Source organism: Piliocolobus tephrosceles, chromosome 14 (genome assembly GCF_002776525.5).
Source record: "Piliocolobus tephrosceles isolate RC106 chromosome 14, ASM277652v3, whole genome shotgun sequence".
Classification (NCBI taxonomy): Eukaryota; Metazoa; Chordata; class Mammalia; order Primates; family Cercopithecidae; genus Piliocolobus; species Piliocolobus tephrosceles.
In genome coordinates, this window is record NC_045447.1 from 18,362,493 (window position 1) to 18,383,255 (window position 20,763).

Genomic DNA, 20,763 nt, shown 5'->3' on the forward strand with positions numbered 1-20,763 from the left:
CCTTTCCTTTCCTTTCCTTTCCTTTCCTTTCCTTTCCTTTCCTTTCCCTCCCTTCCCTTCTTTTCTTTCTTCCCTTCCCTTTCCTTCCTTCCTTCTTTTTTCTTTTTTTCCTTTCTTTCCTTCCTTCCTTCTTTCCTTCTCTTTTCTCTTTTCTTCTTTTCTGTTTTCTTTTTTTCTTTTTGAGACGGAGTCTTGCTCTGTTGCCCGGGATGGAGTGCACTGCAATCTCAGCTCACTGCAAGCTCCGCCTCCCAGGTTTACGCCATTCTCCTGCCTCAGCCTCCGGAGTAGCTGGGACTATAGGCGCCCACCACCTTGCCCGGCTAGTTTTTTTTTTGTATTTTTTTAGTAGAGACGGGGTTTCACCGTGTTAGTCAGGATGGTCTCGATCTCCTGACCTCGTGATCCACCCTTCTCGGCCTCCCAAAGTGCTGGGATTACAGGCTAGAGCCACCGCGCCCGGCCTCTTTTCTGCTTTCTTTTCTTTTCTTCCGACAGAGTCTCCGTCTGTTGCCCAGGCTGGAGTGCAGTGGCACAATCTTGGCTTACTGCAACCTCTGCCTCCCAGGTTCAAGTAATTCCTGTCCTTGGCCTCCTGATTAGCTGGGATTGCATGTGAACCAGCACACCTGGCTAATTTTTGTATTTTTGGTAGAGATGGGGTTTCGCCACGTTCTCCAGGCTGGTCTCGAACTCCTGGCCTCAAGTGATCCACCTGCCTTGGCCTGTCAAAGTGCTTGGATTATAGGCGCGAGGCACTGCACCTCGCTTTACTTAATGATATCTTGGATATCTTTCTTTAAGAGTAGTTTAAGAATGAATTTCTTTATTCTTTTTGTTTTTGAGACAGTATCTCACTCTGTCACCAGGCTGGGGTGTAGTGGCGTGATCATAGCTCACTACAACCTTGAACTCTTGGGCTCAAGGGATCCTCCCATCTCAGTCTCCTTAGTAGTTGGGACTACAGGCATGCACCACCACACCTGGCATTTTAAAATTTTTGCTTTTTATAGAGATGGGGTCTTGCTATGTTGCCCAAGGCTGGTCTTGAACTTCTAGCTTCAAGCCATCCTCCTGCCTTGGCTTCCTAAAGTGTTGGGACTTACAGGTATGAGCCACTGCGCTAAGCTGCCTTTTTTTTATAGTTTCATAATATTCCATTTTATGCTTTGAAGGTACCCTGACTTTTGGTTTGGAAATTACAATTATGTATATGAGTTTATAACTTGAGATATTGGACTTGAGAAAAATAGCCAAATGGACAAGTTAGTATTAATTCTTTTGAATGTATTAAATTGGAGTGCCTGTTGGTTCATCAGAAAGTGAAGCACTTAGAGTATATTATATCATTTCATAAATAGAAGCTCTCCACCCTTCTGAGAGCTGGAAAAAGAATCCTCTGTTTGAAGGATGTTTCTGCATTTTTCACAAAATCACAGTTGAAGACATTGTACACTGTTACCCAGGGTCCTTTATGCAAAGATCACTTTCTTCAAGAAAAAGTTCTGCCTCATAGATGACTTCTTTAGTTCTTGTTGTTTGACAGTGAAGAAGATAACCTATTTTAAGCCCTGTCTCCGAGGCTTTTCTCATTTGCTCGCTCATTTAATCCTTAAAGCCCTCATGTCATGGGAGCTTTTATGTTTTGTTTTTGACACTTGAGGGATTGGAAAGGAGAAGCATTGCTTTGTCACCCTGTGGACTTATGTGTCTAAGGACAGTTACAGTATTGTGCTTCTAGTTTTGTATTCCACGTTAGCATGTCTTGTTCACTTCAGTGTCTTCTGTGGTCGGTCCTTCACAGTGCTTGGTAAGTTTCTGCGAAATGAAGGAATGAATAAGTGAGTAGCCACTGACTCTGTGGTCTCCTCTTGTAGAGAGTAGAGACAGAATTTAAACCTACGTCCTTTTGGTCACACACCCGTGACCTTTGTGTCATGGCTGTACTTCTCAACCTGAAGCACTTGTTTCTCTAGGGCTGCTTGCCAGAAAGGAGGGAGGCGTATCCTGTGAGATGGTAAATCTTACTTGAAATGATTTTTTTTTTTTTTCTGAGACAGAGTCTCGCTCTGTCACCTAGGCTGGATTGCAGTGGTACTATCTTGGCTCACTGCAACCGCTGCCTCTCAGGTTCAAGCGATTCTTCTGCCTCAGCCTCCCAAATACCTGGGACTACAGGCATGCGCCACCACTCCTGGCTAATTTTTGTAGTTTTAGTTGAGACGGTTTCGCTATGTTGGCCAGGCTGGTCTCGAACTCCTGACCTCCAGTGATCCGCCCGCCTCCCAAACTGCTAGGATTATAGGTACGAACCGCTGTGCCTGGCCTGGAAGTATTTTTGTTTAAATAATACACATGTGGCCGGATGCAGTAGCTCACACCTGTAATCCCAGCACTTTGAGAGGCCAAGGTGGGCAGATCACTTGAGGTCAGGAGTTCAAGACCAGCCTGGCTAACATGGTGAAACCCCATCTCAACTAAAAATACAAAAAATTAGCCGGGTGTGGTGGCAGGTGCCTACTATAATCCTAGCTACTCAGAGGCTGAGGCAGGAGGATCACTTGAACCCGGGAGGTGGAGGTTGCAGTGAGCTGAGATCGCACCACTGCACTCCAGCCTGGATGACAAGAACAAGACTTCATCTCAAAAAAACGAAAAATGAAAAACACATGTATTATGGAGTACAACATAAAGTTGGTGTGGATTATTAAAATAAAAGAGGAGCTGTAAACCCAGTGCTTTGGGAGGCTGAAGCAGGAGTATCATTTGAAACCAGAAGTTCAATACCAGCCGGGGCAATATGGCAAGACCCCATCTGTAAAAACAAAACAAAACAAAACAAACGGGCATAGGAGTGCACGCCTATAGTCCCAGCTACTCAGGAGGTTGAGGTGGGAGGATCCCTCGAGCCCAGGAGTTTGAGGCCTGCAGTGAGCTATGATAGCACCACTGCACTTCAGGCTGGGCAACAGCAGAGCAAGACTCTGCCTCTAAATAAATAAACAAAAAACCAAAGGGAGATTTCCAAGAAATTGTAGATTTACAGCAGTCTTCCACAAACTATGCACCCAAACCCCCATCTACTACATGAGTTCATCTAATATTCTGTCTGGGATACATTTGTGCATAAGTTTTAGAAGCCTGCCACTGTTCCACTGTCTCATATTGAATTCCATTTGCCCTGGATTCTGTCTTGGATTCTCACGTGAGTTGTAAGCCCAAGGCTGTGTGCGACTCCCTTTGTTCCACTCAGTTAAGAGGAAGACATTTGGTTGGAGAACATTGTGGTTCTCCTTATAGACAGCTTGCCCCATGTGGTGGTAGCTTTTTTTGTAAGTGAGAACCCTGAAATCTTATATTGAAATGACACACGCCATAATGTGTCCTCCTGTTTTCCATCCACATGTTTTATTTTTTTTTTTAAGCTGTAACACGTTCCCACTGCTACAGCCACCACATGTATGATTGTAAACAACCACCAGTAATTGCTTTGGAATGGGAAAAACACACCGCAGAATTGCTTGTAAATTTGCTTGGCGGAGGGCATACAATTTTTAAATCAGCCTTCCTTGTATGACATTTATGCCTTGATATTTGAATGCTCTGGCTGTTAGAAGCTTGGAGCATTTACATAATTGCTCCAAGTCTCGGGAAATCCAGGTCTTTCTTTTGAGACCACCAGTGTTTAATAATTCCCTTTTCCCTGTGCCCTGAGGCTAATGAGGGTTTTTGAATCTAACATCTGCCTATTACAAGCATCCTGTAGTCAGTCTGTGCTGGAAGCAGTTTCCCCATTGTTGACTTTCATAGGTCCTGTATTTTACGTTGTTTCTTTTCTTTCTTAATCTTGTCTTGTAGAACATTGAGCTCAAGGTGGAAGTAGAAAGTCTGAAGCGGGAACTCCAGGAGAGAGAGCGGCTGCTCGTCAAAGCCTCGTGAGTACCGTCATCTGTTGAAAGCCTGCAAGTCGCCCACACTGGGTTGGTCAGTGAAATAGAGCCATACACTTTTCTAAGACAGCTGATTTCCATCTGGAGTCTGAGGACTCCAAAGAGGTTTTTGTTTTTACTTAATTATTTACTTTTCAACAAGCTTTTAAGATATACCATGATTATGGAAAAATGAACAGATCTTAAGTGTACAGCGTGAATGTTCACAAGCAAACACACCCGTGGAACTACCATCCAGATCAGGAAAGAGAACATACCAGCCCCCGTAAAAGCCCTCTTTGTGGTCTCTGAACTCACCTTTCTCCCCTAAAGATAACTACCGTTCTGACCACTGTTAGTTCTGCCTGTTTTTAAACTTTATATATAAGGAATTATGTAATAGGTTTTCTTTTGTGTCTGGCTTGCTTGTTTCCTCAACAATGTATTTGTGAGATTGATCTGTGTTGTTAATTATATCAGTAGTTCATTCTTATTGTTGTAAAAGCCTGGGGTGATTTGAAGGGGTCCTGGTGGGTGAGGCAGGGAGACAGAGGATGGGGCTTCAGCCAGAGTAACTGTCTTTTTCTTTTTTTTCTTTAAGATCTGTTAAATGTACTAGGGACCCTCATAATATTTTGCTTGAAAGAGGTTCTACTCCTTAAAAAACATTTGAAAACTAGTATTTTCATTTATTCAAATATTGAACAACAAGCACAGTTCAGCAAATACAGTCTGTGAATCAGTTGATTATTCACTCATTCATAAACATTTATTACATAATAACTTGTGAAATACACAAGTATTTCGAATCTAACATCTGCCCAAAGATCTGAAAAGAGAGAGCCCTCCACCCCTCTACTCGAAGAGCCCATCAGAGACTGGTGAGCAGTTCATCACACCTGTGAAAAATAACATGCCAGGAAGGTACAGTGGTAGAGGGTGTTGTGGGTTAAGTGGCAACACCAAAGTGTGCTAAGTTTTGTTGTGTGACAGTGGAATAAGACTTCCCGGGGCTGCCTCACTGAGGATCCTAGCCAGAAGCTTATGTGGAAATGCTTCATTTGTTCTGACACTAGAATTCCTGCTGGGTGTGGTAGGCCAGGACCATGGAGTTCTTGGTTTAGGGCACGGCTGCACTGCTCTGGGCCAGGCCAGTATAATTCCCTTCATTGCCACCGGGTCCAGCAACTGGAAGCTGGCCTGCTGTTGGCTTTCAGCAGACTACAGGATGCCAGGCGTAGGCAGCTTCTCCGGGTTATGCTGAACTTGCACACTTGGTATTTTCTGAATGAATAAGTGAATGAAGTAATAAATATCACCATATTAACAAGTTGTTGTTAATGTTGTTGTTGTTTTTTGAAGTACATTATTTTCTGGGCAGGGAGGCAAATCTACTTTATCAAACCTGAAGATCAGTAATGGAATTTGGTCTGTCTCATACTCAGTGCCCTGCCTGCTGCAGGTCTTGGCTTGGACTAGTTTTTAGTTAAGCTCATACACATGGCAACCTCAGCTCACAAAGGCTTGCATACCCTCCTCTATAGCAAAACATGGGATTGAGTATTTTGGAGGCTTGTGCACATCTTTAAATGTGTATATTTCCCAAACTGCTCAGGCTTGTGTGGTCTGACTAGCTTTATTCATTTATTCAGAAATATGTATTAAGTGGCTCTTGTGTGCTGCAGTGGACTACGTTCCTGGGGATGTAGTGGTGATGCAAACAGATGCATGAGGCTCACATTCTAGTGGGAGTGATGGTGATAAAATACTTGGAGTAATACATATAAAAACAAAAGTTGGGGAAAGAGCTATGAAGTAAAATAAAGGGAGCTATGAGAATTTATAGGTAGGGGAGTAAATATATATTATTATTATTTTTTGAGACAGAGTTTCACTCTGCCAGGCTGGAGTGCAGTGGTGTGATCTCAACTCACTGCAACCTCCGCCTCCTGGGTCCAGGCGATTCTCCTGCCTCAGCCTCCCTAGTAGCTGGGATGTGCCGCCATGCTCAGCTAACTTTTGTATTTTTAGTAGAGATGGGGTTTCACCATGTTGGCCAGGCTGGTCTTGAACCCCTGGCCTCACGTGATCCACCCATCTCAGCCTCCCAAAGTATGGGGATTACAGGGGTGAGCCGCTGCGCCCAGCCAGGTAGGGGAGTAAATATATAGATGTGGCTATATAGCAGGAAAGGTGTCCCTGAGGAGGTGGCATTTGAAATGAGATCTGAAAGACAAGTAGGAATTAACAAGGTGAATGGGTAGAGAAACTGTTCAAGGAGAAGAGAATGTATGGGTCTGAGGGAATATGAGAAGTCGAGAACACTAGAGATTTTGGTCTTTATCCTAAAATCACATGGAAAGCAGTCATGGGTTTTAAGCAAGTGACACAATCAGAGTTCTGTTTTTGAAAAGGTCATTCCGGATGCTGGGTGGGAAGTGGATTGTGGAGAGAGCGCGAGTGGAAGCTGGGAGACCAGTCAGGAAGCTAGTCCAGTGGTTGAGGTGAGAGGCGAGTGACAGAGTAGCTGGGTGAATCAGACATTTGGGAAGCAGAATCAACAGGCCTTAGTGATGGATGGGAAGGGAGATGTCATGGGTGATTCCTGTCTGGGGTTAAGGTCATGAGCTCTGTTAAGAATGTTCGCAATGAACATTCTTAAACTGCTCCAGCTTCCTGTCTACCAACTCTATCCCAAACATAGTTCATGGATGCTAAAATGTTCTTGCTTTTGCTGCTCTAACTCTGCTCCAGCAGACCTCCTCCCCCTCATCTCCTCCCAGCCCAAATGCCTTCCATTGCTCAGCCCTTTGTGAAGCCTCAGATCTGGAACCACGCATGGCTTCCTCCAGCCTGCGTCAGTCTCTTAACGGATTTCGCTGGTACAGAATGATAATACTCTATGCATAACACTTGTTAGTTTATAAAACACTTTCCATTTACATTCCATCATTGTTCTGGGAGCTGGGAAAGTCTTGAAGAATACCCTCATTTCATAGAGGAGAGGCTATAGGCCAGGAAAAGGGAAGGGCCATGACTCCCAGCCGGGAAGGTCACATCTGCCATTAGAACTCAAGTCCCTGACTTCTAGTTCAGCACTAGGTTCAATGTTCTTTTTAAATTTTTGTATGTAGATAATTGTGTATTGGTATATACACAATATCTATGTATGTGTTCAATGACAGTATCTACCATGGAACGGCAAGGTGTGCCTATCTCTTTTTTTTTGTTTGAGATGGAGTCTCGCTGTGTTGCCCAGGCTGGAGTGCAATGGTACAATCTCGGCTCACTGCAACCCGGGTTCAAGTGATTCTTCTGCCTCAGCCTCCTGAGTAGCTGGGATTACAGGCATGCGCCACAATGCTTGGCAAATTTTTGTATTTTTAGTAGAGACAGGGTTTCACCATGTTGGCCAGACTGGTCTCGAACTCCTGACCTCAGGTAATCCACCCGCATTGGCCTCCCAAAGTGCTGGGATTACAGGCGTGAGCCACCATGCCTGGTCGTGCTTTTCTCTTTAACCCTAGCTTTCTAGCACCCAGCAGTATGTCTATGGTGGATACTTGCTGATGGAAAATATCTATGTTAATATAATACCTTTGACTCCCCTTTTCAGTGTTACGATTTTTGGTGGGGCATGGGGACAGGATATGACATCTGCCACAGGAAAAGCCCCTGCTTTTACCTGAAGAACCATAATTAGAATGAAAAGAATCCAGGGGAAATGTGGAGGATTGAAAGGGTGGTGAGGCTGGCATTTATAGAATCTGACCTTCTTGTGTTGGGTGGAAAGCTAGATGAAACCAGTTTCTCTCAGCCTTTCCTCTCCTCAGGTCTTGCTGTCCACCTTGTGTGTTAGCCCCGATTCTGCAAGGAAAGAAAGGGTCGAGGGAGGGAGCTAACACTTACTGAGGTCCTTCTCTGTTCCACATCCTGCGTCTGGCACTTGACAGGCTTTATTGCATTTGATCAATTATGTGGGCAGCCAGTATTCCCATTTGAGTGGAGAGAAAATCGAGGTTCGAGGAGTGGGGAAACGTGTAGCGGCTGCTCTGGCTCCAGAGCACGCTGTGCCTTGCTGTGAAATAAACATTTGTTGGCTGGTTTTCCACTGTTATATTTATCAGTTACAATAAGGGGACATTAAAAACGAAAGCAGTCATATTGTTGCGAGTAAATTTTATCTCTGTAGCTTTAAAACACAAACAAAAATAATAATTCCATTAGTAGAGGAAAATTGTACCATACTACTGAGTATAAATTTTATTGCTGCAGAAACTGTAAAACACGGAGATGATAAATGAAAAGTTGGAACATTTATTATTGGGAATATATTTTACTGGTATAACTCAAACTCAAACAAACTAAGTAATAATAGTACTTGTTAAAAATTATAGTCAGCTTCTTGACAATGTATGTGATTCAGACAGCAAAACACAAAGGCTAGACCTGGGCTGATAGGAGGGAGACAGCATATTTGCACCTCTGGTAGGTAGGGTGGAGGGGTAAGGGAAAGGGGTAGCAGAGGTGATCTATTTTATAGAGGAGGCTCTGTAAAGCCCCAGGCATCAAACCTTGGTGAGCAGGTAGCAGAAATTCATTACTGGAGAAATCCTGTATCCAAGGCTTGGGAAGGCAGGGCTTCTCGTCCAGAATTCTTTCGGCCGTGTATAATTCTTCTCAAGGAGTGATAGAAATGATTGTGAATCACTGTGAATTCAAGACAGCGATCCAAAAATGAGCCCCAGGAGTGGGGGGTGATGGCATTCAATGGCATTAATCAGGAAATGGAAATGGGCACCTTGGCTGTGGCCAGCAGAGACCCCAGCAGAGGGTAGAATGAGGCCTCTCACAGCAGCTCAGCAGGAGCCAGCACTGTGTGGGCCTCAGAGGCCAAGGGCTAGCTGCAGAGCACTCCGATCAGAGAGGAACAGGCCTACATATGTGAGCACATTAATTCTGAGAGGTAATCATCTCATTTTTCACACGAGGAAACTGAGGTGTGAGAGGTAATTTAGTGAGGCTACATAATTCACCCAGAGTCACACTGAGGATAGAGTAAAAATTTAGAAGCAGATCTGTGCAGCTTCAGAGCCCATGTTCTTTCTTTCCAGTTGTTCACATTGAATTCCATTAAAATGATATGACACTGGGGCCTTCTGAAGCTTTATTGGTGAAAAGAAAAAAGATATTAATAAAGTATTTTCAGGCAACTCATGTTTGAGACTTGGACAACAAGTATGGTCCTCTTGACTTTCCATTGTTCTCAGTAAAAAAATTCACATGGCTTGTACATGTGAGTGTCTGATCACATGGCTCTCCGTTGGAAAAATTTTATATATCTTTAAAGTAGGGCATGGGAAGCTGGTGGTGAATAGATTTGTTCTGTTGCAGTTTTTCTGAGAAACCAGCCTTAGGTGGAAGCATTTCCTTTATTATTTTGCCTTCTGGAGACCTGCAATCATTTTAGAAATCTGATGAGGACTGCTCATGCAGTCATGTCCGACACTGTTTATCTTCTGGCATCGGTGGTTGTAGTCCTGTGTCTGATTTGGGCGTGCCATTCCCTCCACTGCCTATCATGTGGAGAGAATATTCCATGGTGCTCTAGCAGTGTGTACTCGGTGTTTTATGTTAGAGTAACACAGAGTACAGGTTGCTTGTGTAACCTCCCCTCTTCATACCCTAAGTGGTAGCTAGTGTGTGAACAGATTGATCCTGATGCATTTAAAATGCTTTTCCCTTCAGTTGGCAGAAGATGAAGTATGCAGACCCTTACTCCTGCAGATTTATTTTCGTTGCATCCTGCTCCTTTGCACGTTGGTTTGTCAGACCAGCTCTCTGCCCTCCTTGCACCACTGGTGGAAGTATACTTTGTTGGAAGCCCCCGGTGGGAAATTTGGCAGTAGCTATCCGGAATCTTAGCAGTGGGCTTACCCTGTGACCCAGCTATTCCCTTTCTAGAAATCTGTTCTCAGGAAGTCACTGGATAGTAGACATACAAGGATGCTTTTATCATAACATTGCTTATTACAGTAAACAATTTCACCAACATTTATTGAATACTTACTTTGTACCAGGCACTGTTCTCAGAACTTTGTGAGTATCATTGGATACAATGTGTTAAATGAGAAACAATTTAAATGTTTTAAAAATAGAGAATTGATTTAGTAAACTGTAGTACATGTCATACATTGAGTTAATATACAGCCTTTAAAAATGATGATATAGACTTTTATTTATTGACACAAAAGGATGTTTATGGTATATTAAGTAACAAAATCAATTCACTGATGTGTACCAGATGGTTCTTTTTTGTAGAAAATGTCTGAAAGGCTATATGCTAAAATGTTGACTTAGTTATCCTGAGTGACAAGATTCTGGAGGATTCTTACTTTTTTCTTATTTGCGTTTTTGAATGATAAATATTAAGCTAAAGAAAAAGAAGCTCAGCACAGGTCTGTGGGAGAAATGACTAACAAATATTCCTTGTCTCTCTGGGGCTGTGAAATGACCATCAGACTATCACCCTTGCATGTTTTACCCCGTGCCTCTTTTTGCAGCAAAGCAGTTGAGAGCTTAGCTGAAGCTGGTGGCTCTGAAATCCAGCGGGTAAAAGAAGATGCTCGAAAGAAGGTGCAGCAGGTGGAAGATCTCCTAACCAAAAGAATACTCCTTTTAGAAAAGGCAAGTCTGGAAATCCTGAGGGCAGTGTATTTCTTACAGTGGGTTAATAACAGGTGGGCACAGTTTCGTTTCTTTTTTCATAAACCGTCAGTTTCAGGAGAAACAACAGCCACCCTTATTGAGCATCTCCTGGATTGTAGCCCCATTTCAGGCATTTTACATGTATAATTTATAACCCCTTTACCCTGCAAACTGGCCATTGTGGTCTTCATTTCTGTGTAAGGTCACTGAAATACAGAGAGAAGTACTAACTCGTTTAATAGGCCTAACCTAATACTAATAGGTTTAATCCTGGGTTTAACTATGCTGATTTTAAAGCCCATGCTCTTTGTACAGCAGCACTCTGCTTATTGTCTAGTTTAGCTCCATTATTTTAAAGATGTGGAAGCTGAAGGCCAGAGAAGGGAAATGACTTACCTCACATTAGTTAAGCCTGGAACCAGACTCTGACCTTTAGGCTACTACGTGTCCATCCAGCTCTGGTACCTGGTATCCGGCTTCCCTCCACCCGTCCTGCCAGTGCTTGTAGAATGTCTTTTCTCTATTAGGCACAGCATGTCACTTCTCCTTCTATTTATTCTCAGTTAGGTATTTCCTATCACTGTGATGGGAGTCAGGATGTTTCCTGGCTAAAAATTCCTGTCTCCTTATCTATTTTAAGCTAGTATTAAGTAATACTATTTAATTCTTGGTCTTTGATATCTGTTGTTTTATCACAGTTTCTCTACCTGAAACTGGTTCTTTTTAGATATAGAGAGAAATGGCACCAAAAGCACTTCTGGATACAAAGAGCAGGCACTGTTTTTGCAGTTTACAATTTTCCATTTATGATGTTCACATCAGCCCTTAAATTGTCCTTTTGGGGGTATGTAGCTATTAGGCCCAAAATACCTGTGTTTTAAACAGCTTGGAGAGGGTTAGAAACTTAGTATAGTTCAGAAGTGGTAGAACTAGAACCACAAGAAGGTTCTCCTGATCACAAATTCTGAATTTCAGCTAAAGTGTAATTATGAGATCTAACTTACTGGGTCATTTGTTTTTCCCTGTAAGTGCTTTCCCGTGTGTTGGGGTGACGAGTCTCTGCTCTGTCACTTAGTAGCCTTATCACCTAGGATAAGGTATTTGCTTACTCTGAGTCTCTGCTTCATCATCTGTAAAATAAGGACAGTGATACCTGGTTTGCAGCGGTAATTGTAATAATAACTGTGGTATTAACAATTTATTGTGGGCTTACCATTTCATTGTGTGAGACATCCTCCTAAGCTCTTTATAGACATGAAGATAATCTTTTCAATAAACCTCTGTGAGGTGAATACTTCTTTCATCCTTTTTCTTTTTTTTTTAAAACAGGTGATGAAACAGGCACAGAGTGGCTAAGTCACTTGCTTAGGGGCACACAGGCAGTAAATATCATAACTGGCTTCAGACCTGCATTCTAAACTGCTGTACTCTACTGTCTCGGGATATAACTTTTTAGGGTTGGATGCAGATGGGAGATAATACGAATGAAGCTCCTTGCTCGGAGACTGGCATTTAGTAAATAACAGGCTTTGTTGTTGTCTAAGAATATGATACATGATTTTTTTCAGCTTTCATTGAGAGTGACAGGAAGCTCCGTGGGGAGATAGTGGTGGGGGCATCACTGTGGAGGGCAAGGGCAGGGAGGAGGGAGCCAACATTTTTTTCTGAGCTTCCTGTGATGGAACAAGCATTTGACAGTGACTCACGACAGCTCTTTGATGGGACAGTAGTTATCCCTATTTTATAGATTGGGAAACTCAGGCTCAGAGAGGTTTAACAACTACCTGAGGTCACACAGCAAGTATGTGGGAGAGCTGGTTTTTGAACCCAGTTCTCTTTGATGTTTATCTTTGTGATGTACTTGGAGGCAGTTGGTGTGAGTAGTTGGAGATTCATATCTACTCCCAGGTCACTTTCATGAACACCAGGGCCTTTTTCCCTAACACAGACACTGCCTGCACGATTTAGATAATTTCCTCATTGGCTTCTCTGACCTCTTGGGAAGAACATACAGTTGTTTTTTTTTGTACCACCTAAATCACCTTGGAGATATAGAAAATGTACTTTAGAATTGTTCAGTCATTATCTTAAAAAAATAGGGCGGTGGGGATGTGTGGGATGAATTTGTATGGAAATTATGGTGACTCTTTGGAATTTATGTATGTTTAGTATTGAGAGGAGCATTTCTCCTTGTTCTTCTTGAAGCTGTAAATATTGATCTGATTTTTCAAAACCAAAAATACAGTTCTTACAGAGTTGAGTCTTTTCCATTGGAAATGCCTATTACGCTTCAGGATACAAGAGGGAAAAATGGCTGGCAAGTGTATTTATTACCGATTCTCTCCATGTATAGTACAATTCAGGGAGGGGAAATGTGCTGGAGAAAAAGTCATAAATATTTATATTTTAATCCAATTTCCTTTCAAAATGTTCCCAATTGTATTGAAAAATTGCATCAAATGCATTTAATTTAACTCTAGGATGTGAAAGCCGCCCAAGCAGAACTGGAAAAGGCCTTCGCAGGGACAGAAACGGAGAAGGCTCTTCGGTTGAGTTTGGAAAGCAAGCTTTCAGCGATGAAGAAGATGCACAAGGGGGACTTGGCAATGGCTCTGGTCCTGGATGAGAAAGACAGGTCTGGCTCTTGTCCCTGTCATACCCTGACATCACATTATCTGGCAGCGTGTTCTCTTTTCTTCCTTTTTATCCCTCGCTTCTCCCCATGTTTCCCACAGGACTTGAGTGACTAATGGGAACAAGTCCAGCACAGTTAGATAGAAAGAAAACTACGGAGAAAATCAGGAGGAAGAGAAAAGGAATAGCATAGTCATATGAGGTCAGAGATAGTCTACTGATAGACATTCATGCTGAAAAGTTCTACTCAGATACTAAAGTTGGCATTTGATTTTGCCCGTAAGCTTCCTGGGAGTCAAAGGAAAAAGGATAGAGACAAGATTCACATTGCGAATGAGGTAAAACAAGCTAGTAACTCAGGAGAAGTCCAGTTTTAGTTGGCACAATCAGAGGAAATTTCTCTTGTGGTTCTTCCGAAAGTGAACAGTGAGTGACTGCCCCCACAAGAAATACCAGTGAATTCCATGTGATTTATTTTCCATCATATCTTTTAATGCAGCCCAAGGCACAAATTAGTACAGGGCAAGGTGTCAAAAATAAAACAGTGTTGACCAAATACAGAGCTCTTTGATGATCCACGATAAAATGGATGCCTTCTAGTCTATTGGATAGTTGATATGGCCTTTAGGCAATCCTTAGTGCCCGTCGTATTTTGCAACCAAACTTTTGGTAAAAACTTGTGAGGAGAAAGCTGATTTTATTGCTTACCGTAAACCTTACATTTTGATACTCTTGCCTTATTTTGGCAGTCACTAAGTGGAAGGTTAACTAAATCTAAGTCCAACTGCTGGCTAACTTGTGACCTATCTGTTGAAGAGCTGAGCTTGGAATTTGACAGAAATTGTTCTAAAGCAAATGATCTGTTTCAGAGGATACTGACTGGCTCCGTTTTCTTGATTATTTGGTGCCTGTCCCCTGCATTAACGAACACTACTGTGTTGTTTAGGTGCTTGGCCTAACTGCCTGGTTTCTCAACTGTTGTCTGCTTTTACTTCTGCCATGTTACTACCTGTGGAGATTGGAGTCTGCTGCTTGGAAAATCAGATGAGCAAATCCTAATCCTTGGGATGGGATTATCTGTAAAAGAGAAGTAAATAGACCCAGAGGGAGAGCCCATGCCTCCATGTAAGTGCCCTAGCTTCAGCATTTGGAGGTGCAAGCATTTATTTGGTGCTCTGCGATCTTTTCTTAGCTTTGATCTGGAAAATGAAAGTTTTATGATTAATAATTTCAGGGTGAGTGAGGAAACTGGGTTCCCCATGGACCTCGGTGGAGTGAATATGTATCATCTCAGTTTACCCATTTGAGACCTTGTGTTTTTCTTGACTTCATGGCTAGGAAGAGAAACTTCCCTGGGATGTGCCCTCCTAATGAGCCTCCCCTCAGAGTACTGCCCTTTCCAGGCACCACCCATGGAGCCACTAGACTGAGAATTCCACAGAACCATTTCTGTGTTCCCTTGTATCTCTGCCAACCCATCAGCAGTGAAGCCCTTAGAAGGCTTATGGGCTTGTCTTCCTTGGGGAGCTACAGGTCTGGAGCAGTTAAACTGGGAGTAGGGGACCCAGGGAATAGAATTTGTGAGCAGCCACCAAAGAAGAAACGACTGGCAGAATTCCTGGCGCCTGTGAAAGGGAAGGAGAGGGTTTGGGATAGGTTTGAAGAGAGGTCCTGGGACAGAGTGAATAGAAAAGGCCCTCTGAGGGGCCTGACAGATGCTGAGCAGTCAGTTCATTGATTCTATTGGATCTTTAGGGAGGGGTGGAGGGAGGAGCAGGATGATAAGGGCTAAGTAGGATCAATGCTGGGTTAACATATTTTACTGAATTCAGTTTAGAGGGATTAGGAAAAGTTTCCTGGGAGAAGTACTGGGATGAGGAAGAACTACTTGGTCAAAGAAAGGGGAAGTAAAAGAACAGTCCTGAGGCAAGAAGGAACAGGCAGGATCCAGGCACAGGAGGGTGCATAGCCTGGCCTGAGTGCTGTGTTCTGGAAAGGAGTGGGGAAGAGGTGAGGAGAGGGAAGCTGGGGAGGTGACATGGACCTTATTGAAGAATTTGAGTTTTATCCTAAAGGCATATAAGAAGCCACCGAAGAGTTCAAGGTGGGGCTTTGGGGAATGACAAGATCAGATTTAAATTTAGAAAGGTCTTTCTGGCTGCCCTTAAGGAATGGATTGGTGCTGGGGCTGGGTAGAAGACTAGTTCTCAGGCTGATGCAGAAATCCAGGAAAGAGCTGATGGTGATCAAGGTGGAGGTGACAGAGCTGGGAATGGAGGAAAACAGGCTAGAACGTAGGGTAGACATGATGGGCTTGAAGGACTTGGTGACTGATTGGATTTGGGGGATGAGGGGAACGGCTACAGTGACACACCCTTGCCCAGGTGTTTTTTTTGTTGTTTTGTTTTGTTTTTTAAGATGGAGTCTTAACTCTGTCCTCCAGGCTGGAGTGCAATGGTATGATCTCGGCTCACTGCAACCTCTGCTTCCCAGGTTCGGGTGATTCTCTTACCTCAGCCTCCCAAGCAGCTGGGATTACAGTTGCCCGCCACCAAAAAAGCCTGGCTAATTTTTGTATTTTTAGTGGAGACAGAGTTTCACCATGTTGGCCAGCCTGGTCCTGAACTCCTGACCTCAGGTGATTTGCCAGCCTCCCAAAGTGCTGGGATTACAGGCATGAGCCACTGCGCCTGGCCCTTGCCCAGGTTTTGAGCATGAGCAGCTGTGGTGCAGTTTATTGAATTTTGTGGGGGGAAAAGGAAAAAGAAGAAATGTTTTTGGGTGGAGGGAGAGGGAAGATGATACTTTCAGATGGCACGTGTTGGGTTTGAGGGCCTGTGAGCCTCAGTGAGTGGAGTCTAGGATGTGGCTGGGTGTATGGATTAAAGCTTGAGTTAAAGGAAGTATAGATTCATTCCTTAACCAACCACTGAGTGTGGCCTTGGGAATGCATGCTGGGAATGAAGGGCTGAACGTTCTCCTGCTTCTATTGTGCTCTCAGTGTGGGAGGGGATAGATGTTTAAAAAATATATGTCATGATGGATGCTGTGATAAAGGTGAGCCGAGGGTTCTGACAAAAGCAAGGTGTGATCAGCTCTGCCTGGGCGTGGGATGGGGAGGGCTTGTCAAGGCAAGGAGTCCTGGGAGTTGGGTGAGGACGCTTTGCCAAGCAGAGAGAACAGCACATGAAGGTACAGAGCCTGGCACATTTTAAGGTGATCCTAGAGGAGAGTGGTCCTCTTAGCATGTGCCACAGAAGCTTGATTGCTCATCTTTTTTGGAAGGGGGACTTTGGGAAGGGTTAACGTGTATCAGGTACTTACTGTGTTCTAGGTGGTGGAGTCTCCATGGATGTCGGATCAGGGCTTTGCTAAAGGCTGCATCTTCCTGGGATTTCCCATAGGTCTGGCTGGACAGGCACCGAAACCCAATGTGTCAGTCCTGTGAATACAGCTGTCTCTCAGGGCTAGCTGTGTCCCAGGCGCACTCCCAGAGACCAGTGCAGCAGTCGGATGCCAGCTCTGGATTTTTACTCAGGTTGTGGCCCTTTTTATGGTGAAACTCTCCTGGCTGTAGGATCAGTATGTTCCCTCCCTGAAGGCAGGCCTGCCTAGGAAGCTAAGTCAAGGTCAGGTGGTTAGCAGAGAACTGGAGCCAGAGTCCTTGGTTTTGCCCTCATGAGATGGATCTAGATCTGTGACACAGATGACTCACTGTTGGGCAGGGCAAGGTGTTGAATCTTTAGGGCCCAGGGACCCCTCACGTGGATGGATGGACTCCACCAATATCTTTCTGGGGTCCCACCACCCTTTTTAAAGGTGCATGCTTTAGCTACTTTATTGCCTTCAATCTGGCCTTTGAGCTGCTTTGTGTCTTTAAGGCAGTTAATACTGGGAAGCCCTGCAGATCAAATATGCCAACAGATATGTTCTGTTTGGCTTACAGTATTTTTTAAAGTGTGAATTAGTTGCCAATATGTAAAAAATTGAATTTCATGCAGAAGTCTGGATTTCCACCTTCTCTTTAAAACCTAGGAGATTGGCAGCCCTGGCTATCGTCTTGCTGGATTGAGGCTACCCCTCCCCTAGATGGGCCTGGTGCTCCAGCTTGGCCACAGGAGTCCCCACCAGGCCTGCCTACTGTTTCTATTCTCTATCTAGAACTTGCTTTAAGGTAACTAAAAAAAAAAAAAAAAAAAAAAAAATCAGTTTTATTGATGTAAAATTACATACAACACAGTGCTTCAATTTTAAGTATTTATAGTTTGGTGACTACCTCTCTCATTGATTATGTGATGATTTCAAAGTTGAGCCCCTAGAGGGCAATCTTACACCTCTTTCCAGGTTTTCTGGGGTGTTGCACTGGTGCTGCCTGGCACCCTGTGTCCTAGTACATTGCTAGGTACTTCAGTTACCTTTGTCTCCCTCTTTACCTTCATCCTGGGAAGCTGTGCTTCACTAGGGCAGCTCTGTCTGACTGCAAAATCTTTGTTCTTTCTACCAAACGAAGTTGCTTTCTAGGCTTAGCTGCAGAAAGGCTATTCTGAGAGTCCTCTGACAAAATGCTAATTGTTGCATGTTAAAAAAAAAAAAGTAATAATTGTAGCAACTGTCATTTGTTGAGTGCCACCATATTCCAGGAGCAGTGCAAGACTGTTTTAAATAGCTTGTCTCCAGTCCACAATCGCAAGTCACCCCTATTTTGTAGCTGAGGAGGCACAGGCTCAGAGAGATTGAATTACTTGCCATGCCCAAGGGGCAGTTGATATGGGATAATTTGGTAATTATATTGTGTTATTTGATAACACAGCCCAGAGATGGATATGTTCAGCTGTTCCTGAGGGGGGCACTAGGGGTGCAGGTAGCAAAACTTCCTGGAGGGGAGGTGATGCTTAATTAGCTCTGGCAGGATGAATGGGTGTCAGGTAGAGGTGGGGGTGAGGTGGGGGTAGGGTGGGGAAGGGCCTTTTAGCTAGAGGGAATAGCATGAGCAAAGGCGTAGAGGCATGAAACAGTCTGGCTTTGGGAGAGAACTGGAAGTGAGGCTACTGAGTGGAGATGGAGAGGGCGATGGTTTCCTGTGAGACTGAAGCTGTCGGCAGTGGCCGCTGATCTGGTAGGTCCTAAGACCTGGGACCTGGAATGCCTGGAAAGGAGTTTCACCTTTATCTTGAAAGTTAGTGTTTTTAAACGTTGCCCTGAGAAGCCTTGGCAAGACATGCCGTTTTTTCCACACTCACCTGAACAGCTCTGCTTCATTGGTTTTGTTTGCTAAGGTTTCAGTGACATTTCTTTTGGAGAGAGGATTTCTTGGCCAAAAAAATTAGTAGTCCACTGCTGTTGGTGGGGGCCGTTGAAGGTATTTGAATAGGAGCACACCTTGGCTAGAGTCTAGAAGCTCAGAGTTGAATTGACTGGAAGCAGGCAGGGGACCAGTTAATGTCACGTGAATTCTGGTGCTTCATCTCCTACCTGCAAAATGTGATTCTGTTTATGTTCAGCCATTGTATATGTCTACTTTGAAGATATCTGGCCCCATTTCCTTCCTGCTCCTGCTCCACTGAGCTAAGAGAACAGCTTAGAATTAATATTTAAATTTTGTTCTCTTTTAGACTGATTGAGGAGTTGAAGCTGTCTTTGAAGAGCAAAGAAGCTTTAATTCAGTGCCTTAAAGAGGAGAAATCTCAGATGGCATCTCCTGATGAGAATGTGTCATCTGGAGAGCTCCGAGGACTTTGTGCTGCTCCAAGGGAAGAAAAGGAGAGAGAAACCGAGGTGAGGCGACGGGACATGAAGAGGGGACTTTAATTAGCCAACCAGACTCCTCTGTGGGAGATGGAATGCACATTCAGGCCTCATGGTTCATACACAGCCTGCTTCTAAATATGAGACCCCTGTCAGCTGAGGAGTGAGCAGAAACTGCCTTTGTCAGGGGCCCTGACATTCTTTTTCCTTTTCAGCCTCCTGTTCCTATAAAGAGTTGCTTAAAAAAAAAAAACAGTCCCTACCTGCTTGCCTCAGTTTTACCATGTGTTGATTTGTTGTTACCTGGGGACTTTATTTTCATCCTTTGGGTTTTCTTACGATACAGTTGTGGTGTGTTGTTTTCCATCTTGCCTTTTTGGTTAGAAGTAGGTGTGAGGCCAACTTTGGTCTCTGCAACTTGAGAGGTAGGGTGGGAAGGGGACTAACTTGTATCGGGTTTGGCAGCATGGGAGGGGTTCTGTATACCACCTCGTTCAATCCTCCTAGCCACCTGGCGAGGTAGAGCTCATGGTCTCCTTGTCAAGTTTCGAAACAGGCTCAGAGGGCCGGGCGCGGTGGCTCAAGCCTGTAATCCCAGCACTTTGGGAGGCTGAGGCGGGCGGATCACGAGGTCAGGAGATCGAGACCATCCTGGCTAACATGGTGAAACCCTGTCTCTACTAAAAAATACAAAAAATGAGCCGGGCGAGGTGGCGGGCGCCTGTAGTCCCAGCTACTCTGGAGGCTGAGGCAGGAGAATGGCATAAACCTGGGAGGCGGAGCTTGTAGTGAGCTGAGATCCGGCCACTGCACTCCAGCCTGGGCGACAGGGCGAGACTCCGTCTCAAAAAAAAAAAAAAAAAAAAGAAACAGGCTCAGAGGAGTTGTTACATTTTTCCAGGTTCTAAGAGATGAGTTACTAGTAGCTGACCCCAAAGCCTCCCTGGACTCCTGCCCCCGCCCTAGGCGGCCTCCCCAGCAAGCTCTTTTGAAGAGGTTGGGCAGGCCAGGGAAGTGCAGGTAGGTCTTAGTCTAGGCCTTCCATTCTTGTTGGACCAAGAATAGCTGCTGCATGTGGTATATTCACGTTGGGGATGTTCTGGTTGTTCACAGAAAGTCTTGGTTTCTTCATGGAGCAGGGCCTGTGTTCCTACCACAGCAGTGAATGCGGTAGCCTTGCCAGTTCATTTTCATCTGTAATCCACAGTTGTTTCCTGCCCCTCCTCTTAACTCTCTTTCCCACTTCCGCGGCACGGCTCTCTAGTAGGCCTTCATCTTGTTCTGCAGCACCGTGGTTTACTCTCTGTGGGGCTGGTGACCAACCAGGGTAGGTTGTTGTCTTCACATCTTTCTTCATTCAAATCAGTTGGGGTTTTGGGAGGGGCGGAGAGAGGGAGGGGACACTTGTTTTAATGAGTTCCACAGTAGTGGGGGAAAGTGAGTAAGCGACAAGGACGTGCTCATTCTAATTGTTCTGGAGAAGCTGTTGGGATTGCACGTGCCTCTTGACACCAATTAATACCTTTTTTTAGGCTGCACAAATGGAGCATCAGAAGGAGAAAAATAGCTTTGAAGAGAGGATCCAGGTATGTTGATATGGTTTTAAAAAATGTATTGAAGATTTAGTCTATTCTTGCCTCTTGTTTTATTGAGTGCAACAGATAATTCTGTGTCACATAGCTGTCATTCATTGAATGCTACTGTATGACAGTCGAGCATAAGGTACTCTAGAAAGGGTTTCTTAATC

At 44.2% G+C, this 20,763-nt stretch overlaps 1 protein-coding gene across 3 annotated transcripts in view; it reads left to right on the forward strand.

Annotated features, from left to right (window-relative positions):
• Positions 1–20,763, forward strand: part of CDK5RAP2 (CDK5 regulatory subunit associated protein 2) — a 205,825-nt gene that overhangs the window by 30,094 nt on the left and 154,968 nt on the right. For all 3 annotated transcript variants that reach the window (XM_023223670.1, XM_023223672.1, XM_023223671.1), the window contains exons 5-9: positions 3,859–3,935; positions 10,493–10,616; positions 13,118–13,272; positions 18,884–19,046; positions 20,549–20,602. In XM_023223670.1, coding sequence (XP_023079438.1) covers positions 3,859–3,935; positions 10,493–10,616; positions 13,118–13,272; positions 18,884–19,046; positions 20,549–20,602 — 573 coding nt within the window. The remainder of the gene's footprint in view (positions 1–3,858; positions 3,936–10,492; positions 10,617–13,117; positions 13,273–18,883; positions 19,047–20,548; positions 20,603–20,763) is intronic.